This window comes from Egretta garzetta, unplaced genomic scaffold (assembly GCF_000687185.1).
Source record: "Egretta garzetta isolate BGI_Z169 unplaced genomic scaffold, ASM68718v1 scaffold409, whole genome shotgun sequence".
Lineage (NCBI taxonomy): Eukaryota > Metazoa > Chordata > Aves > Pelecaniformes > Ardeidae > Egretta > Egretta garzetta.
Window position 1 is genome coordinate 265594 of NW_009260767.1, and position 19947 is coordinate 285540.

The window sequence follows — 19947 nt, forward strand, 5'->3', positions numbered from 1 at the left end:
ACTCTCGGTTACAGAAAAACAAAACAAAACAAAAAACCTATAATGCAGGAACATGATCTTACCAAGAAACCCAGTGGACAAAACATGAAAACACTTCTTTTTCAAACCTGGGACTTTTTCCAGTGGTTCTAGAGCCCTTACTGACTGCAGAAGAAAAAATGACTGATTTGCCAAAACAGCTGAAGATTCAAAACCTGCTTTTGTCCTGATACAGAACAATGAGAAATGAAAAGTCCAATAGGTAATAGCTCAGGAGTTCTGGTAACTATACAGAATAAGGGAAACTCAGGGCCAGGTCTGTGTTCTAGTATTGATCTCTCCTGTTGAAACAGTTTGCCTTGGTTCAAAAATCTAATTACTTAGCTGGCTAAGCAAAGATTATGTTCCTTGGAAAGACTTCTGTTTGGAAGCTGAAAAAGTGACCTCTGAGAATCTGCTCCTAAACATCCAGAAGGAGAAACATCTTCAGAGAGCACCCTTACTACTTTGCTAGAGTCTACTTTTAGGACAGCGTCAGCACAAGATCTTACAGACAACACTGCCATTGACACCAATTCACATCCAGGGTTTTCAGTGGGCAGTAGTTTTGACAGAAAAGCTCTCTTCAATCTACTTTCTGGAAAAGCTCAGGCTTTCCTGCTTTTGCCCTGGGGACATTCTGCAAGATCCTTGTGAGTCCTGGCTGCAGCTTTTCCCATCATCTACCCACTTCAGACACAGGCATAGGTAAATACATGTTTATTTAGAAATACGATGCGTTTAAATTGCCAGTTGTTTACCTCATAGTGAAATGAACATCCTATGATAAATATCCACGCTCTGTGAAAGTTCTTTTGGATCAGGATTTTAGAAATTGTCTGATAGACCTGGCTAACCACATCTCAATCGGGTATGCTGAAAAACATCTGCCACTAATTTAAGGGACACGGTACTGAAGTCAAAGCTTTGAAGTCTATTCTCCATACTCTGCACATACATATATACTGTCTAACACCTTCAGAAGTTAGTGGGAGTTATGCACACACACACTGACAGAAAAAACAAGCTCTTGAGGCTACACAAAGCTCAGTTTATGTACAGTCTCATGGAGGCTTGGCATCTGAGGAAGTGAGGAGCAGTTAGCAGCTAATGCCTTTCCTGTGAACTGGTCGGATGAATAGAGATTGATGTGGATGAAAGGAATAAAAAAAATATTTTATTGCCTCATAGGAAGGCTACAGACCCCTGCATTTCATGTACTTTATTTATGTAGCTACTTCCGTTGGTACAAATGGGAGCTGTGTATCTGCTCTGAGGGAAGTATTGATCCCAAAGCTGTATGGGACAATTATATGTCAGAGGGTATTCTTATCTACAAAGCCTTGCTTCTTATCCCTGTGGCCAGAGGAAACAGAAAAGTAACACTTACATAGTTAGATGCATTTACCTCATGGCAAACACATTCAAAAAGCACATTATAACCTTCCAGCAAAGAAGGGGGCTGAAGAGAGCTTTACTGTAAAATTTGGCAACGTGTGGCAACAGAGACTAATGAGGTCCTGAAAGAGAGATCTGGCTGATGTGTGAGTAGAAAGAAAAGGAGAGATTTAAAAGATGTTCATGGCTGAACGCTGTACATTGAACTTCTGAATCTCTCATATGGTTGTGAGAGAGGTCGTACATAATCTCCATAAGGTCATCTCTTTGCTGCAGACCACATTGAGTGACAGCATGGACAAGATGAACTGAAAGCTGATACCCTGGAAAGATGAGTTCCTACAACCATTTTGCTGATGTCCTCTCCTGTGCAGGAATTTCCAGGGTTGCAGCGTCTTATGGCTCCTCATCCTGCTGCAGTCTCAGTTGCTATGGCAATTCCTGCTCAGCCTTTTGCCAAACCTGTTCTTTCTGGTACACATGCAGAAGTGGGGACACCCTTCAGGTTTCTGTCTGAGGCCTTTGCACCAGGAGGTGGCAAAGCATGGGCTTGTTTGGAAGAAAAGCCTGTGCTCAGCACTGGCACTCAGGCCATTTTCTTGCTGGAAGAGAGGAGGCAGATCTGGGCCACAAAGTGTGACAGAGGATGTGTTGGCAGCAGCTTGTCATTTGGAGGAACAGCAGTGCTCTTTGTTAAGGTGACTGCAGAGGTTGCCTGGAGTGGTGAGGCTGGCAGACGAGAACCAGGCTCCTCCAGTGCTGAACGGGTGCTGGAGCTCTGCTTTTCCCCTCATCTATCCTCCCATAAACCAGCATGTTTTCTTTCTTGCTAAAAGACAAGCCCAATGCATGCTTCCCAGTAGAAGAGCCTGACATGCTTGATTATTTTGCCTCAGCACTCAGGCCCCATCCCACATATCCCATGCTCTGCCTGCTCGTGTGCAAGATCACATCCTCAAACCTGGAAACTTGGAATCTGGTTCTGGACATTGTGACCCTTCCTGATTTTGCCACAGAGAGCTCTGGTGTCCTAACATCAGCTGCAAGCAGCAGACTCAGCAGGTGACCTTCTGGATGTCATTTTGTGAAGATGAGATGTTGCAAATCTGAGCCACCCATTGACAGTGAGGTCAAACACCTAGCAGGGTACGTTGGTAGCTGACCTGCAGTAAGCAAGGACGGATTTGGTTATGCAGCAAGAGAGAACAGCCCTGATACATGGCAATGTGGAATTAGATAGAAGATCCTAATGTCAGCAGTAATTTGGCACAGACTGTCTCCTGGAGCAAAAATCACCACCACAGTCAATACAGAACTCAATATACATGGGTAGAAATCAGGATAAAGTCAACATCTGACAACCCAATGGGAATAAGTGGCACAGCAAAGATTTAAGTGTTGAGTATAGGTATGTTAGGGTTAGTGATGGCTCTGGTTACAGACCTCTTAGAGACACAGTACCTGTTTTTCAGAAGGAACTGAAGATGCCTCATGTTAATTGAGTTAGCACATTCAGTCATGACTGGCTTTTAGAAATTCTGGCCCCTCTGAAGAGTAACTACAAACCATGTGTGGAAAAGAGTTTGTGACAGGTGATTTCTGGCAAAGAGTCGACACAAGTCACTTTAAGAACACAGCACCCCTGCTTCTCAATCCAGGTTCCTCCAGAAGCATCTTCTTGATTTAAACTACAAGCATCTCATCAGTTTGTAAAGATTTTTTTGAGATGTCCCAATGAATACTGTCTACAGAAAGGACAGCCTAAGGTCAATGCAAAAAAAAACCCCAAAAAACCACCCATGAAAAAGATGCAGACTTCAGCTTCCATGCCACATGGCAGAACTGGGAATCTACTGAAATCTGATTATCTACAATTGCTACTTTAACTGTGTACCATGCTCTGAAAGCTGACATGGAATATCCTCTTTGAAATAAAACATCCCCTGTTACAACCGCCCAATTCAGTGGAATTTTTCCAGGGAGATCGCTGGAATTTATAGGATGTCATCTTGTCATTAAGGAATTGGAAAATGCAAGTCTTAACGCTCAACCCTGTGGAAGATGAACGTGGTTGTTTGTTTCCCTTCTTGATTGCAGAGACACTAAAGTGTATGGATTTTTTTCTTTTTGGATAAAAATACTGAGTGCAAATAGAGCTCAAAGAACCAAAACTGAATCATAGCCAATGTAAGTGCTACTTGTAAGCTACCGACATTAGGATGCCAATACCTCTTTCAGCAGATAGGGCTTGTAAGAATAACTTCGTTTACTAGTTTAAATGACATCACCAGGTAGCTGGAAATTCACTGTCAGCTATATGCAAAGCTCTGGAAAAGGAAGCTGTAGCAATGAAAAAATGAAAAAAAAAAAAAAAGAAAAAAATCATATCCATAGCAAAGCATGACAAATATAAAGAAATGGTCCAAATATTACATAAAGCAAATTGTAGCTTGATTGCTCTTTTAAAGTACATTTGATATATTTGCTGTAAAGATTACACTAATTTTTTTTTCTTACTGCTGAAAAAGGCAAACTGAAATATGTACACAAGCCATCAAGCTTTGATGGGTAGCTGGAGCCAGCAGTCATGTTTAACAAAGTTTTATTTGCATTTATGCTGTACGCTACTACAAGTTGCTGCCTGTTTAGTTTTTCTATGGTGGCAGCAAATCAAAGCCTTATGGAATAGAGATCTTACTTGTTGCCTGTAAATATCAGTGGGTCACCAAAAGAAAGAACCAGTAAATCTTGGGGGCTATTAACAAAGAGATCTTTCCTTTGTTGCATTTAAAAAAAAATACAAGAAAGGGAACCAAGAGGATTATATACGTATGAAATTGAATGCTATGCAGTCCTACCAAAAAAATAAGACTGGTAGGAAAAATTCCATCTTTCTGGTTTTCTTGCCTTATCTCTTTTATACTTTGAGGCATTTTCTTATGAGCCATGATAGAGAATAAATACAAACTCTGTGGGCCAGATCTGATTTATGTGTGATAGTCCATTTTCAGAATAGGTAGAATCTAGTATATTTTTGGGTCATTTTTGGCACTCAGGGCTAAGAGAGAAACTTTCTGATCTTGGCAGATCCCGAGCTGGTACAGAGTTGTCTTCCTGACTCTAATGGCTGCATAAAACATTTGTTTCGGAGAAACTGAGAAGACACATTTCTCTGTGCTGTGAAAACTGCAGCAAAACCCACAGCATTCAAAACCATTACGCCGACCGCTGTCCCTGTCAAACATAACTCTTAGTACCAATTCCCTGTAAAACATAACTCTTAGCATCAAAGGCTGCTGTGATTCTTCTGTGCGTAGAGAGAAAAATCCATTTTGGAAGCACAAAACCAGGTACCTCTCCATGATTTTTATTTGTAAGAGCCTGATCCTGTAAGCACACCCAGAGCTCTTGCTAGCATCTGACCACTGCCCCGGCTGTTGAGGCATGCTGAGGTGTATGCTTAAGCAATTCAGCTGAACTCATTTGCATGCTAAATTTTAATTGAGCAAAGATTAATTGTAAATCAAGGCCTAAGAAGGGAATTTTGTGATGGTTTGTACCAGAAGTTTCATGGGGGTTCAAGATGCCCTTTGCCCCACCCTAAGAACCGAAAATAGAGTTGTGAAGAGTTACTATCATCAGCTTAGTTTCTAAAGAAGAGAAGGCTGATGTGGCTGTTCCCTCTATCCATCCTCAACCTGTCAGTCCGTCTGAGCCTTTGGCTGATTTCAGCCAAGTCTGACAAAGAGGGAAAGCTGCTGAGCATCTGCTCATTTTGGTAAGATGAGTTTGAAAGAAGAAAGATCCAAAGCCAGGTGTCTATTCCATTGGGATATGCACAGGTAGGACTCACCTTACACATTCCCACAAGGGCTGCTGGCCAGCTGATCGGCATTGCGTACAGGCAGACAAACCAGCACATTCATACCTCTAAGGTAGCCCCAGCCCATGGTCCCTCTTGCCCCACCAGCCATGCCAGGATCCAGCAAGGAGCCGAGAGAGCCCTGAGGGCAGGGAGATGATGGGTAGAGGGTGAGGTTAAGAAACGCTGGAGGAAGAACCAGATGAATTTCTTGTGGGATTGCAGATTATTGGTTGGATGGATATGGAAGAAATGAAAGGGTTTGCAGTTATTATGTATGCGGATGTAGGTCTCAGTGTAAGAAACCTGGGATTTATCACTTTTGGCAGGGCAAAACAATTTGCTTTTTGTACTTGATTTAAATACATGGGTCTTAATACTAATGTATTACCTCATTGTAATTGAAATTGTATCGGTTAAAAGCAATGTCCACTTTTCTGAAAGAAAAAAAATACTCAGGAGGTTTCAAGTAAGAAACAATTCATCAATCGTAACTTAGACATGTAGTTATTAGCCATGCGTACAATACAGCAGAACAGAGATGCTATGCCTGAGGTTGTGCTGCGGGGTTTGCTGTTGTGACTTCTTACTGGATATTTACTTCCGAAAACTGAAAGTGGCATCCCTGAGGTGTAGGATGTCCTTTCATCAGACAACTTTTTATATCTTCAAAGAAGAGGGGACCTTATTTGTCATCCAGAAATGTTTCTGTGTGTAAGGACTATTTGGTGAGTGTATTGGCATGATCATCCCATTCTGTCACCAGGAAACTCCCTGCCTTGTACAAAACAAGTTGTTCATAAGTTGCCTCTCCTTCACAAACGATGTGAATTTTCCCGAGTTTTAACTATGCGGTTTCTGAATCCTGTGTAGTGCTCCTCTCCAACAAGCGTTGTCAGACTACGTTCTTATCTTCTCCTTTACTGCCCCTTGACCATGAGCAGTGACCAAATGCAAAAGGCAAACACGGTTCCTTCCCTGAGATCCAGCATCTACGTGTAAGCTCAGACGCAGCAGGTGGAGCACAAGGGCACAATGGAACAATAGCGACCAGAGCAATGATTTCAGCGTCCCACAGCTGTCCCACCCACCGCAAGTTTTTTTCTCTATGGGGAGGGTGATGACAAAAGAGAGATTTGAAGAAGACAATGAGAGAGTTTTGCAGATGTTTACAGGGAGCTGCTCCTATATGTGAGGAGCAGCATGGAAGAAAGCACAAAGGTGCTTGTGTGACAACATTCGCAACTGGGTGACGGAGTTGGCATCGCTCATAGCAGCACGGAGCCTGGAGTTGATACCACAAGGGTTATTTGAGAGGACGGTCCGTCAAACTCTGTGAATTTTGAATGACTGGGTGCACATCAAATATGCATCACCTCTGCCACATTTCACTGCGACCATATTTTCATGCCCATTGCTGCCAGTGACTCCTTATCAAAATGCCACCCTGTGTTCTGAACTTACAGTTTCTCAGTAAATGCCATCTGCTTGTCCCTGTTTTTCTTGGAAGTCAGATGTGAAACTTCACTGCAGACATCAACAATCTGTTTCAGGGGTTCCCGAATTTCTTTACACAATCCTGCCTATCAGTAACAATTTATTTTTTGCCTTCTGACTCCATCTTTGCTTGTGGGTTCCAGCATTTGAATAACAAAATGTTCAAGCATCAACTTAAATTGGAACTAATTTGGTTTTCAGAATCATCCATGATATACCCGAGTCCCTAGCAGGCTGGTCTATGCTTATTAACAAAAAAAATACTACAACCAAAAAAAAATTAAAATGGAGGCAATAAAGTTATTTGCATACAAATGCTGTATACCGATAGATATGCAGCAGCACAGTGTTTTGCGGTTGGAAGCCAGCTTTCTGGGGTACATTCAGTTACAGCGCTGTGTTTGGGAGATGGTTCAGGCATCACAGTTATACTCGTGCCAGATATATTCTTCTCCACAAAGTATGTTGTGTGAACACCAAAATGGGTTCTTCCAGATCAGCAGTGCTGTTTGAACTTGCAGCAAAGACACAAGTTAATGCAATTTACTTCCCGCAACCAAAGTACACAAGTAGTTGGCTAGCTTAGCGGGCGATTTATTCCTTAGCATTCCCTCTTTGACTCTCAGCAGTAGAAAAATAGAAGGCAAAACTTTTAATGTTGCAAGACAGCAATGACTGTGCATTATTTCAATAATATATCAGTGCTGACCTTCATCCTTTACACAAAAAGCATCATATTGGTCATTCACAAAGGGACCGGTTTCAATTTTAACATCAATGGCTTTCACGCTCTGCTGTTTGCTGCCCGTCTTTCTGCATATAATTGTCCTAAAATAAAGAAGAAGAAGAAAAAAAGAATCAGAAATCTTCTGGAGTTGTACATGTAGGTGAAATTTGGAGATCTTTTATCACAGCAGTCAGGCTTTAGCCTCAGCTTAACTCAGTTTAAGAGTTGGCACATAAGGCGTTAGTGTGGGAAGATCTATGAAAAAAACCAAGGGAGAATTAGAAGTAATTAAAAAAAAAAAGTTTGCTGTAGATCAGTTCAAGGTATAGGTAGCAATAAAGAATGTTTATCTTATTATATTCTCTCATACATCTAAACATCAGACCAAATCCCAGCATATTTAAAGCCACATTCTGCCACATTCCCACCAATGGCACCTGGATAAAACTTAATAGCAAACTCAAAATTTGGTCTGAAAGATTATAAATCATTAGCGTTTTACATTAAAAGAACATTAAAGTTGCATATTTAACTGCTCAAAAGCTAACGCAGGCAAGCTCGGAAAATTTCTCTTGAGTTCTTGCAAGAAAAAGCTGCTATCTTTTTTTTTACAGTAATTCCACGCCTTTGTGTAAACTCTGCTTCCTCTGGCTTGGTATTCAGCAGTACCTAATCCATCCTGTTGCCCCTCATAGGCTTGAACAAAGGTAATAAATCTGCATTTGGTTTTACAGCTCTCTAGATGCTGAACATAAAGGAAGAGATTACTAATTATCTCTTCTCTCAGCTGTACTGGCTGCTTAAAACTAACAAATAAAAGACAGTTTGTTGTAGAAGACACTGGTTTTACTGTTGCACTGAAGGTTACAAAGGCTGGGAAAGCAAATTCAGCCCAAATTTTTGCAGCTGGATATTAATGGTGTGGGGTTTATTTTTTTGTGGACAGCAGGTTCGTAGAAGTGTTGCACGGTCAGCTATTCTAGTGAAAGCAGGACAAAAATGCTTTCCACAGAGAAATCTTCCCAGTGGAAGAAAATTTATCATTTTTTATTGTGCAAAAGTTGAACTAATTTTGCCATCAGTTTGGAGAATAAAATAAAATAAAATTCTCAATTTGGAGAATAAAATAAGTGTTGACTAACTGCCCATTCACTGAGTGTGGAAAAGATCCAGTGGAAAAACCAGTATTTGATCATGCACTTAAATACTCTATCACAATTGATTTACACAAGTGGATTGAATTACAACTGTACAGACCATCTTAGTTTTGGCATGTGTTGGCTTTTGAGCAGTTAAATATGCAACTTTAATGTTCTTTTAATGTAAACAACAAAAGTAACATGAAACAAGCCATATGGTGGTGGTCACGCATGTGTAACAGAATGGTTCCTACCAGGCTTCTGCTCTGGAAAATGATGTGATGTCATCCTCCACTTGAAAGCCCCTGGGGGGGGCTGGTCACTTGAAGGATAATATTGCCCGTACAAGTTTAAAATCAAGCTTTCTTAGAATTTAATGCATTTAAAGTCCAAGTCTTCTAAGTCAGTAACCAGGCACCTAGACAAAAGTGACTTGATCTACCAACGTGAGTTCAGATGACTGGGAGAATAAGGTAATCAATTAGAAAATTTTTGTGTGCATTCACATGTTGTTCCACTAGGTCTTGCAAGGACTAAGACAATGAAACCCCCTTCAGTTATGCCCCCCTTCAAAAAGTGCCTTACCCACCTTAATCTTTCCAATAATTACTCACTCACTTAAGCTCCCAGATCAGTTATGCCTTGCAGCACTGACTAGCCAGATACTGACATGTCTTTAAAAATTTGTGTCTTTCACCTGTAATTGTGTACTTAAGACTTCAGGCTCCCTTAAAAAATAAACCCAACCAGTTTTGAATATTGTTGCCATCATAAAATTCTGATCTCTGAAAATCAGGCCACATTCCTTTCTATGCTTAGTCAAGGAATAAAATTCCTGATACTTGGAAGCCACTTCTGAAAATCTTATCTTGAATTTTCCAATTCCAACTTCTAGCTAATATATTTTGCTTCTACCCAAAGCACTGTCATTTCTTTATCATTTCTTCATCACTTCTTCAGGAGGCTAAAAAGTTATCTGTGGGTGACACATCCTTGGTATATTCATGTCATCTCCAAAACAGGACACCTGTCTCACTTCTAAGATTGTGTACTTGAAAAGCAAGTTTTTCTTACTTTTTTTCCCAAGTATTGTATGATGAATTACAAGTTGTATCCTATATTATGTACTCTATATTCTGCAAGTTGTATTCTATAGTTGACAGAATACATTGATTAGTTAATTAATTTAAGAGCATTTCTTAGCTGCTATCCAATGAGACCAAACTTATAAAGGTGTATCTTGCATATAGTTTTAACATGATACATAAAGAAAGGCTTTAAACGACATTAAGATTTTTAAAATGTATTTCTCACTAAACTTTTTTCCTACATGAAGTTTAAAAATTGTTCTTCCTGCTTCTTTCTTTTTTTTCCTACAATAGGCCAGATCCTGGTTAATCTTTTACTTAGGACTTTGGATTTTTGTCGTATTAAAACTGATCTGATTAAAACACTCTAATGTAATTCTGCTGAGATGAAAGAAGTCATGCCTTGTAAGCATACAAAAAAAAACAGAAGGAGAAAAAAGAGAAAAATCTATTTCCTCTTTCCCATTCCTTCTTCTCTGTCAGTAGTTTCCTACTATGATCTCAATCCTGCAAGCTTTAAAGACCTTCAGTAAGCTGTTATTACTGCTGCTGGAAGGAGCTTCACAAGTGCTCAGCATTTCTCAGTAGCGGGTCTAGCCATCAGACCTGCAATGCCTTTAGCATAAAAATAATCTCCTTGCAGTCAGTAGGGCTCCAGGTATGATTAAAAATACTCAGTAACAGTCTCTTTTCTCTGAGTTCTTGAGGGTGGGCATGTTTCCCTAAATCCTAAAATGCTAGGTTTTCATTTATAATTATAGATTAAATGTGCACTTTTGTCTCAGTTCTAAAAAGTAGGTTTTGATGCTTTTAACTTTATTAAATCTTTCATTTGAGGACCAAAAAATGTCTATAAAATCAGAACACAACATGTTTTAAAATTTCTTCAGCAGCAGCATTGTCATGCTGAAAAATACGTACTTTTTTCCTACTCTTTTCTATTCTTTCCAGCACCCTGCTGAGAGGTTGTGGAAATGTGTCACCCAGTTTGTTTCTTTACTATTTTGAATTGTTGCACTGGGGCATGGATCGTGGTTGAGGGAATGCCGCAAAGTTTATACTTTTTTTAGGGATACATCCACCTACCCAGCCATTTAGAAGAATGTAGTCATGCAGGGAACTTTAATACTATTTATTGCTACTTTCATGTAATAATTGAACTTAAACTTACACAGACTTGCTCATTACTCATACTTTTAGGATACATTGTAATCTGATGATTAGAGCAGCCTAATGCATGATTTTGTACTTTGTATTAATAAATAGACGCAATTTTATTTTTCCTTCTGTGGAGATCTCTTATGAAAGTAGACATGCTCAGAAGGAACATACTGAGTTCAGACTGCAGATCACCCATAATAATGCTCTATATTTAATACATGTCTGCTTGAAACATCCATGCATCCCTGAAAATTACCTTTATGCTGCTGTGAACACTGAAAAACTCCCACTCACAATCAAAGCATAAAAATCAATCACACAGAAGTACCCTATAATATCAGTAAGGTCAAAACACAGTTGGGAAAGGAGAGGTTTTAGTGGTGTTGACAACAGCCCCTGCTCTCTGACAGGAAGTGGGAGGGTGCCTGATGAGGTTTCCTTTGGTTTCTTGACAAGCCAAGCCAAAAGCTACTGAGAATCTTCTCAGTCTACTGCTACCCAGCCTAGAAGGACAACCCGCTTCACAATGCCCCTTCTCATCTCAAGTGAGAAAGCAAGAAACCACAGACACTCTGCACTGTGTTAAACCTTAGCTTAATTTCTGCTGTACAACTCATCCAACTAAGAACAATTAAAAATCTTTCCCCTGGGCCTACCCTGATAAAAAGATCACAGGTTGGCCAAGCTGATCATTGTTTTCCTGGGTTCTGACTCAGCGATTTCATTTATCATGTGAGTGCATAAAGGAGAAAATTTAATATATAGCACAGTAAGGCATGAACCAGACTTCCTAGAAGCCTTCTACTTAATCTTGCACTGGTGAAAATTTTTCTAATCTTTTAACTAACTGATGAATAACTGGTATACTTTGCACTTCTCCTATTGCCTCTATTCAGAGAAGGAAACAGCAGAAAAAGCTGGCATGAATAGTATTTATTTCACAATATGTCACAACATGCCATTATGTAATATATACTATTAAATATATCATAATGATATGCCCCAGCCATAGTAATGATACTTAACTTCATATATCGTATATATGCATGTATAGTAAAGATATATATAACAAACATAATATTTATATATAAATGATAAATTTTGTTTATACTAGTATCCACTGGTACTTCTACTTTCTAAGATAATTACATAGCGATTTTGTAATACTTGAAAATTTTTCAGTAAACCCAAGTTAAAGCAGATGGAGTTAACAGCTGAGTTTATGTGACATAGCGTGATCCATCAGCACAGAAACCAGTAGGTGGGACTGGGATGTTTTGTAGTCGCTACTTTATCTGCCAATTGATTGTAAGTCTTGTAGTCTTAGTCAATAAATTCACTGAACTGAGTCAGAATGGTCTTATGACATCTATTCATAGCCATATGAACTTGCATATGAATATATTCCACTCAGAAGAACATCATCAACAATGTGTTAGCTGAGGCACTGTGAAAGTCTGGTTCATAACATAATATAACCCTAACAAACATTCCCTAATTAGAAAGTTAAAAAATGTCATCGCTTTTCTTAGTCAAGATAAATCTTTATCATCCTGTGCTAATTTTTTTTCATGGGTCAGCTTTACCGCTTGTGCTTCAGTAACTAGGTGAGAGGAAAAAAAAAAATCAGTAGTCTGGAAGCCAAACTCGAGGCTTTTTATTCTTAGTCTTTCCCTTCTGTAGTTTGGGAAACTGCAAATTATAAAGCTGGCTCTGATGAGGAATAAAATATAAATGGCATGTTCACGATTACCAAAGGGAAGAAAATTTCCCTGAAAAGTCATGAAGGGGAGCACAGGTGGGCTTTGGAAAGTCCATTGACTGGGAACTATAGAGGCTAATGCTGGCTGGATGTGACCCAAAGAAAGCAGCTGCTAAGTGTGACATGAAGACATTCCAACAGCAATACTGCCACTGGAAATGTCAAAAGGAGGTCTTACCAAGGCAGAACCAATATCCTTTAGATTCTTAAAAATATACACCAAAATGCAGTCTTTTGTGCTTAAAATTGTACCTATGACTACTGAAATAGTAAGGCCTCTGTTCATTAAATAAATATGGCCCATTCATGCAGAGTTTCATACTGTAGCCCAGTATGAAAGATTTTATATAGCCATTTTACTATAATACCGCTATGTACATATAATTTGAGCATTCTTAGTGCGTGTAGAGGAGAATCGTGTTGCTTCCTGCCCTGGGCTAGCTGGGTGCTCAAACACATGGCAAGTGTCACTAGAAAGTTGGTTTTACCCAGTTTCATTTTAGGGTCTCAAATTTAATCATTGGCTTTTATAACAAATGTTATTGATCAGTTATCAAAGGGTTTAAAAAAAAAATAAAAAATTTGCTGACCACTGTTAATTTAGAAAGAAGGCTTTCAGGTAGGACTAAACATTACAGAGATTGTAAAAAAAAAAAAAAAAAAAAAAAGGGAAAATGCATTAAGTTTTTTTTTGAAAATTAGGAAATCAACCCCACTAGAACTAACTGGCAAGTTAAAATCCTGGTACTAGTCACTCTGGTTCATTTGCTAAGAGTAAGCATATCGCCCTTCTGCCCTTCATTTTCCTAGGCTAAACAAACTGATCACGTTGAATCACTTCTGATGAGAGAGGTGCTTTCTTAGACTGATCCTAGCCTGAGTTTTTCCCTTCTGAGCTTGGACACCAAGAATTATTGCATTGCACTGTTGCAGGTGGTGTCTCACCAGTGCCTTGTTCAAGCCCTGCTGTACTGCCCTCTCTGTCCTGGAAGAGCTGCTGGATGTCTTTTAGGAGGACTGCATTTCCTTTTTTTTTCACAAATTTTATGTGAGTTATTTTACTTTATGATGGGCTCACTGCCATCCTATGTTCTGTGAATGCACCCAGCTTTTTCTCCTGCTCTGCCTTTTCCAGATGAACTGCTAGCTTAAGGCAGAAATTCATATTAGTCTTCACACAATACTATTATATTTCACCCCAGTTCTATTACTCCATCTCTGAAGTCAGGCTTACCTTCTTGTTCAATATTGTGATTTTCCTTGTTCTTATCAATGAGTTCTAACCTTCTGGCATTAATTAAATTCACTAGCATACCCCTACCTTTTGTGCCGAAGTTTGCTAAAGTTTTGCTAAAGCCCGCAAAGTTTGTTAAAAAAACCTCCCAGTAAAAATACAGCTTAAAAGGGTGAGTCCCAGCTAAGTAAATGGCTTCTCTGAGGACTGTCATGCTTTATTTTAGCAGAATGTGGTTTGGGTGCTTATCCTAGAAGATAAATCAAAAATTTATTTTCTTTTGTATGATGCTTTTCCTGAAAAAAGTACATTTTCTAAAAAACTATTCAATTATCGGGCTGTCTGTTTTACAAGAACTGTGGCTGTCATACTTTGCCAGTTCTGTCTTCCCAGGTTCCACCAAGAAAAGACTCGTGTGTCCCCCCAAAGCTCATGCAAAGTGGCTCATGTCCACATTGCTCAGAGATATCATTCCTTGGAGTAAACTGGCCACGTTCATACATTAAACTCAAGCCTCTTGACTGAGCTTCATGTAGAAATCCCTATTCCTGAAACACAACTACTTTGTTTTTTTCTCTGTATGAGACTTTCTGAGATGATTGACAAGAAACAATGAGAAGACAAAGTCATCTTCCAGCAGAGCATGATGCCAGCTGTGGGCTGCAGGACTCGAGTTTGTGACATGAAGGCATTTCAGAGTGCAAGACCTCCTCAGACAGTTTCATAACCAATCTTAGCATTTTGATTTGGACCATGTCCTGTCAGCTATGTCTGGATTTTTCTCTTGAAGGGAATTAATTGACCCACCTCACACAGACATCTGGGAGGACATTCATATGCATTATCATCAGGCAGCAGAGCACAGCCTTGAAATAAAACAGAGAGCTTGCCAAACTGACGTATCATTAGGACTGCTTCTCTGCAAATAAGCAAGTGGACGTGTTATAGCATGTACACCTGGATAGATTTCATGGGGCCCACAAGTCCAAGGGTCCACACACATAGATGAGAGGACTGGCACAGGTTAGCTATCCAGCCTTATTTCATTCCTTGGATATGGCTTTTTTCTTTCCCAAGAAATGTGCTGTTATTACCCTACTGCCAGGTGCTGGGCAAGTCCCACGCAACAGGCAGAAAAAGAAGTAGGTAGTCTTGTGAAATGTCATTTCTGAGTCTTATTATTACATTTCCCACTGGTGTCATCTGCAGTGAGGGCCCTGTTGTGTTTGACACTGTAGAAGCATTCAATAGGAGTCAGAGCAAAACCCAAAGAGCTAACAAAAGGAAGAAAAAATAGCGATGAAGTAATTTTCCTAGCAGCAAACATCTGGTCTGTGGTCAGCCAAGAAAAGAACCCCAGTCTTCTGACTCCCACAGCAAGGCTTATTCTAGCTGACTCTGCTTGCTCACTCCAGAGTTATTCCCTCTGAGATAAATCCTCCAGGGACTGGGTGGGAACCAGCCCAGGGCAATTTCATGCAAAGGAACAGGTTGACAGCCCCGTAGGAGGTCTATTATAGAATAGAAAGTCTATGCAGAGCTTCAAAGCCCTTATAGAAGGGACACACGGCTTCATTCTTTTGTAGACAAATAAGGAACAGGATAGGGAACAGGACAGCTTCACCTTTTCAGTCCTAGAAAAGTGATGGAAATGAGTAAATCTGCTATGAATATCTTAATAGAAGCTGTTGAGGAAGTTTACAATTTCTAAAATAAATAGCTGCTTTCTACTATTCTGTGCACAGGGCTGATCACAAGAAAAATTGTGTCGTGTTCATCTTCTAAATTTCAAAAACCCTAGAAATGAACGTAAGACCCCACAGAACGTGCTGCCCAGCGCTAGAGGACTTGATGCAGGGTCTTCCAGGATGACATCTGCATTCAAGAGATAGCAGTGAGAGGCCTTCAAAGAACTCTGCCACCTTTTTTCATTTATATTCTGGCAGATTGCTTGCTGTTTTACTGACTCACTTGTCTGACATGCAAATAAGCTGTAAGAGTGTCATTTTAGCATAAATAGCTATTAGGGCTCATCTGACAAATGAGACCTGCCTAACGACATTTCATTTCCTGAAATGTAACAATGTGTAATGCTTTGTAAGTTACACATTTCAGGACTGACTTGCAAATGGTTTGCTTCTGGGCTGCTGGGAAAAGTTACCCCTTATCCTCTTACGCCTATCTATTTGTCAGTGGCTCTTCTCTAAAACTTTCCAAGCCCCCAGACCTGCCAGCAACAGCCCTGAACTCTGAATTGGGTTGGTCTGAACAACTGAAAGTGGAAGACAAAAGCATCCCCTCGTGCTTGTAAAAGAGGTTCTGACCCGGGCTGCTCAAACCACAACACTACCAAGTTTATCATCTCCTTGGATTTGCTGGCAGGCAACTATTTGTTTAAGCAATTTCCATCCTACATCAGTTAAAGTGAATGGTGTTTGTTGAGACCTGCTGTTTGGACTAGCCCAGTTTGCAGGGACTGCAGTGGGTTACAGAACACAAGGTGAACATCTCCACCAGCAGACTGGTGTCTTCTTCCACTGGCATCACTCTCTGCAGAATGATGATGGTTTTTAACACCCTAACTAGTAGCTGGTTGCCCATCTTGCTCACTTACAATAGACAAGAGATGAGCACTGCTACCAGCACAGCCGAGGAGGCACCAGTCACTGCGGTGGGTCAGTGAGAAGCAGGTTGGAGTGAGCTGGGCTGCAACAACATGGTTGGATCCAACAGAGGATATCCCATTATCATCTTCAAAACCTTTGCATACTTACATATATTACATACATAATTGGGTCACAATTTACACACAGGTCATCAGAAATTTGACTGTTACCCAAAGAGGGCCAGTTCTTCAAAACAAATTCTTCTCTTTGCCCATGAGAGTTATAGCCCAGAGGGTGGGCAGTATAAACATGCTCATGCTGACTCAGTGATGTGCCTCAGTCATAACAGGAGAAACTCCCACTGGTTTCCAGGCTCTGAGCTGGCTGTAAAAATAATAGTGATAAGGACACAACAGCCAACAGTGATGGATATATTTACTAGGAGTGGGATTGTAATTATGCACTAAGATCAAAAAATAGCCATCAGAATTGAACAAGTCACTGACTTGTGCAAATTCTGGAAAATTGATCTAGGGGTGGCAAAAGTCCTGACGTCTCTGCTAGAGCACGTGTTCAGTTTTAGGTCTTTGTGGTGGAAGGAGGACCGAAGTGTGTCAGAAAATCTGCAACACTGTAATGAGTTCACTCCCATCGTTTGTTTGTGTTTGCTTCTACTGCCAATGTCTAATCCATTTTTCCTTAGGGGAAAGATTGGGATACTTTCCAGGCACTAAATAAATAAAACCAACTGCATTCTTCCTGAAATTAGGAACTTCTTTTATCATGTTTCCTCCTATTCACCTCCTTTCTGATGTACGTGGTCCAAGAGGATATGGGAGAACATTAGACTAAAGCTCTGCAATCTGCACTGGACACCAGTCAGCTGCTGGGAGGAATGCAAGGTTTTAGAGCCAACCTATGAAGTCCTGAATGGATTTGGACCTGGCAAACGTGGGGAGGTCACTTCTCGCCCTGGGCCATGCCATCACTTTTGAAGATGTGGAGGTCCATCATGATGAATAACAGTGTAAAGTCCTTTATTTTGGAAATAATTTTCCCTATTTCTGTAACCTTCCAAGCATGCTCTGAAGCCTGTTTTCCTCTCTCCATGTTAAATGAGTTGAGGAGAGTGTGGATTGAGGTTTTTCTATTTACCAGCTATCCTTTATCCTTCCTATCATGTTTCCACTTATCAAGTAAATGCCTGAAGTACTGCATAGGTACCCACAGATATATTTTTAAAATTCACTAATTAATTTAGTAAAATACTTTAAGACCCTTCTTAATAGATTTCCCATGCCTTTCATAATTCTTGAGCCCTTTTTTGATTCTGTTTTAGTACTTCTCTTAAGATGTGGTAACAGTAATACAGGTAATATTCCAAAGCAGGCTGTTACACTGACCTATATGTGTGTATATATATGTATATATTTTTCATATTCTCCACTCCATTCCATAAGCACTCTAGCAACTTGTTTGTTTGTTTGTACTACAGCTGCAGTTTAACAGAGGTTTTCTTTGTGCTGTCCATAGTGATGTCCTCATATCTTTCCTGGGCTGACAAAGTTAAATCAGAACCCTGTAAGATATTTTCAAGTAGATTGCATATTCCTCCTGCATGTTTTATTATTGAACTCCATTTGTCATCATTTTGCTCATTCATCTAAATTCCTCTGAAAATCTTTATATTTTACTTGAGCTGGTCCAACTTGAACAACTTTGTCTCGTTTGCACACTTTGCACTCGACTGCTCATTTCCTTCTCCAGACCTGCATTAACTAACAGTAAAACCAGTATAGCCTTTTTAGGCATTATACTTTTCTCATTTTTCCCCAGAGGCAAAAATACACAATTCAGCGAACCAAATAACATACATTCTGGTGCTTGCCCAGCCATGGGTAAAAAAGTCCCAGAGAAGAGAGTATCAAATTCCAGTTCTGAAGAACTATTCTCCCTGGTGAAGCTCTCCAGTGAAGGTCAGATGTGGTGACCACATAGCAATAGCATGCTGATGTGCCCCCACAATGTCCTTTCTGATAAAAGGTTTAGAGACTTCCATATCAAGGACAGGTTTACTGCAGTAATGGACTATGGAAAGTTGGAAGAGATGAAAAACTTTCTGTCCTGGTTTTGGCCAAAACCAGGACACCTTCCTTTCCTTTCCATTGGTATGATGATGTGTACATTCTCACATCATCATGCTGTGATGTGTACAATACTATCACTATATCCAATTTTGATATTAAAGATATTCAGGGATAGGTCCACAACTGGTATGTTAATAGCTATAGCTCCAGTGCCTGCAGTAATTAATTGAGGATCTCTCAGGACTAACTAGTGGTGCTGCTTAGATAAAAACGGGATGTTTTTTTTCTCCTACCCATCCTTACTTCCACAATACAGAGACAGTATAAAAGAACCTGTACAACAAATTTGCCACGCGTTTCTTAGGGATGGATAGTTTTTCTGCCTCTTCAACCTCCATGACATCTCAGCAACTGGCTTAGGGAGAAAAAAATTTTAGGGTTTAGATCACTGTCTTATATCCTGAGAGATTTCTGGATTTTTTTTAGTGACCAAAAGTACATACGAATACATTTTCAAACAATTTTTCACCTGGAAAAAAAAAAAAAGATCACCAGAACTAGCTGCTTTCACTTGAAGTTGTTTAAGTATCACCTTAACAATTTTCTGTCCTTTGGAAACTTCATCACTAAAAATGCACAAGCACCAATGCTTACTTAGGTAACAGTCACAAAATCTAATAATACACTAGAGTTTGGGAACCTGGAAAGAATATCTTGATAAAACAAAACTTTATCACCATTTAACATTGACAGTAGATTAGATATTGCCCTCTAACCTATGAGAACTTTGTAAAGCAACTCAAGGGAATGTATATATATATCACGCTAAGGCTGTGGCTGGTAAACCTGCTGAAGGAAAGATTCAAGAGGGAAGGGGCTTCAGATCCACTCATGCTCCTTCTAGGCAATTCCTGTATGGCCCCAGCTTCAGTGACACAAAACATTTATGTCAACCTTCAGCTCCTCCATTTTGTTGTTTGGGGGTTTTTTATCAATTTTTCTGTGATTTGGTCTTTTTGTCAAATATGAAGCCTGTCTCCCTGTACCTGAGAAACGCTGTAAAGCCTTTCATTTTGGAAGTGACCAGGCAGTTGGGATGTGGGTGCTTGGCCCAGCGCAGTGCCACAGAGCTAGACCTGTGCAAGACTGGAATGAACTTGAGTTAGAGTTCAGCAATCCCTCATCACCATGGCAGAACGGCGCAGTGACGGGGCCGTGCTGCTTCTAGCACACAGCTAGCACCTATGTGGACACACATTCTCAAAATCTTAAATTTCCCTGGAAGTCATTTGGACTCCTGGCATACTCACGAAGGCTGAATTTAGCCTCCTGAAACAACGATCAGCAGAGGGAAGCAGTTTCCACCAC

General features: G+C 40.0%; 1 protein-coding gene across 1 annotated transcript in view; it reads right to left on the reverse strand.

Moving 5' to 3' along the window:
- Positions 1 to 19947, reverse strand: part of SUSD5 (sushi domain containing 5) — a 41230-nt gene that overhangs the window by 12215 nt on the left and 9068 nt on the right. Inside the window, exon 3 of the mRNA XM_009646138.2 lies at positions 7485 to 7603. Within this exon, the coding sequence (XP_009644433.1) occupies positions 7485 to 7603 (119 nt within the window). The remainder of the gene's footprint in view (positions 1 to 7484; positions 7604 to 19947) is intronic.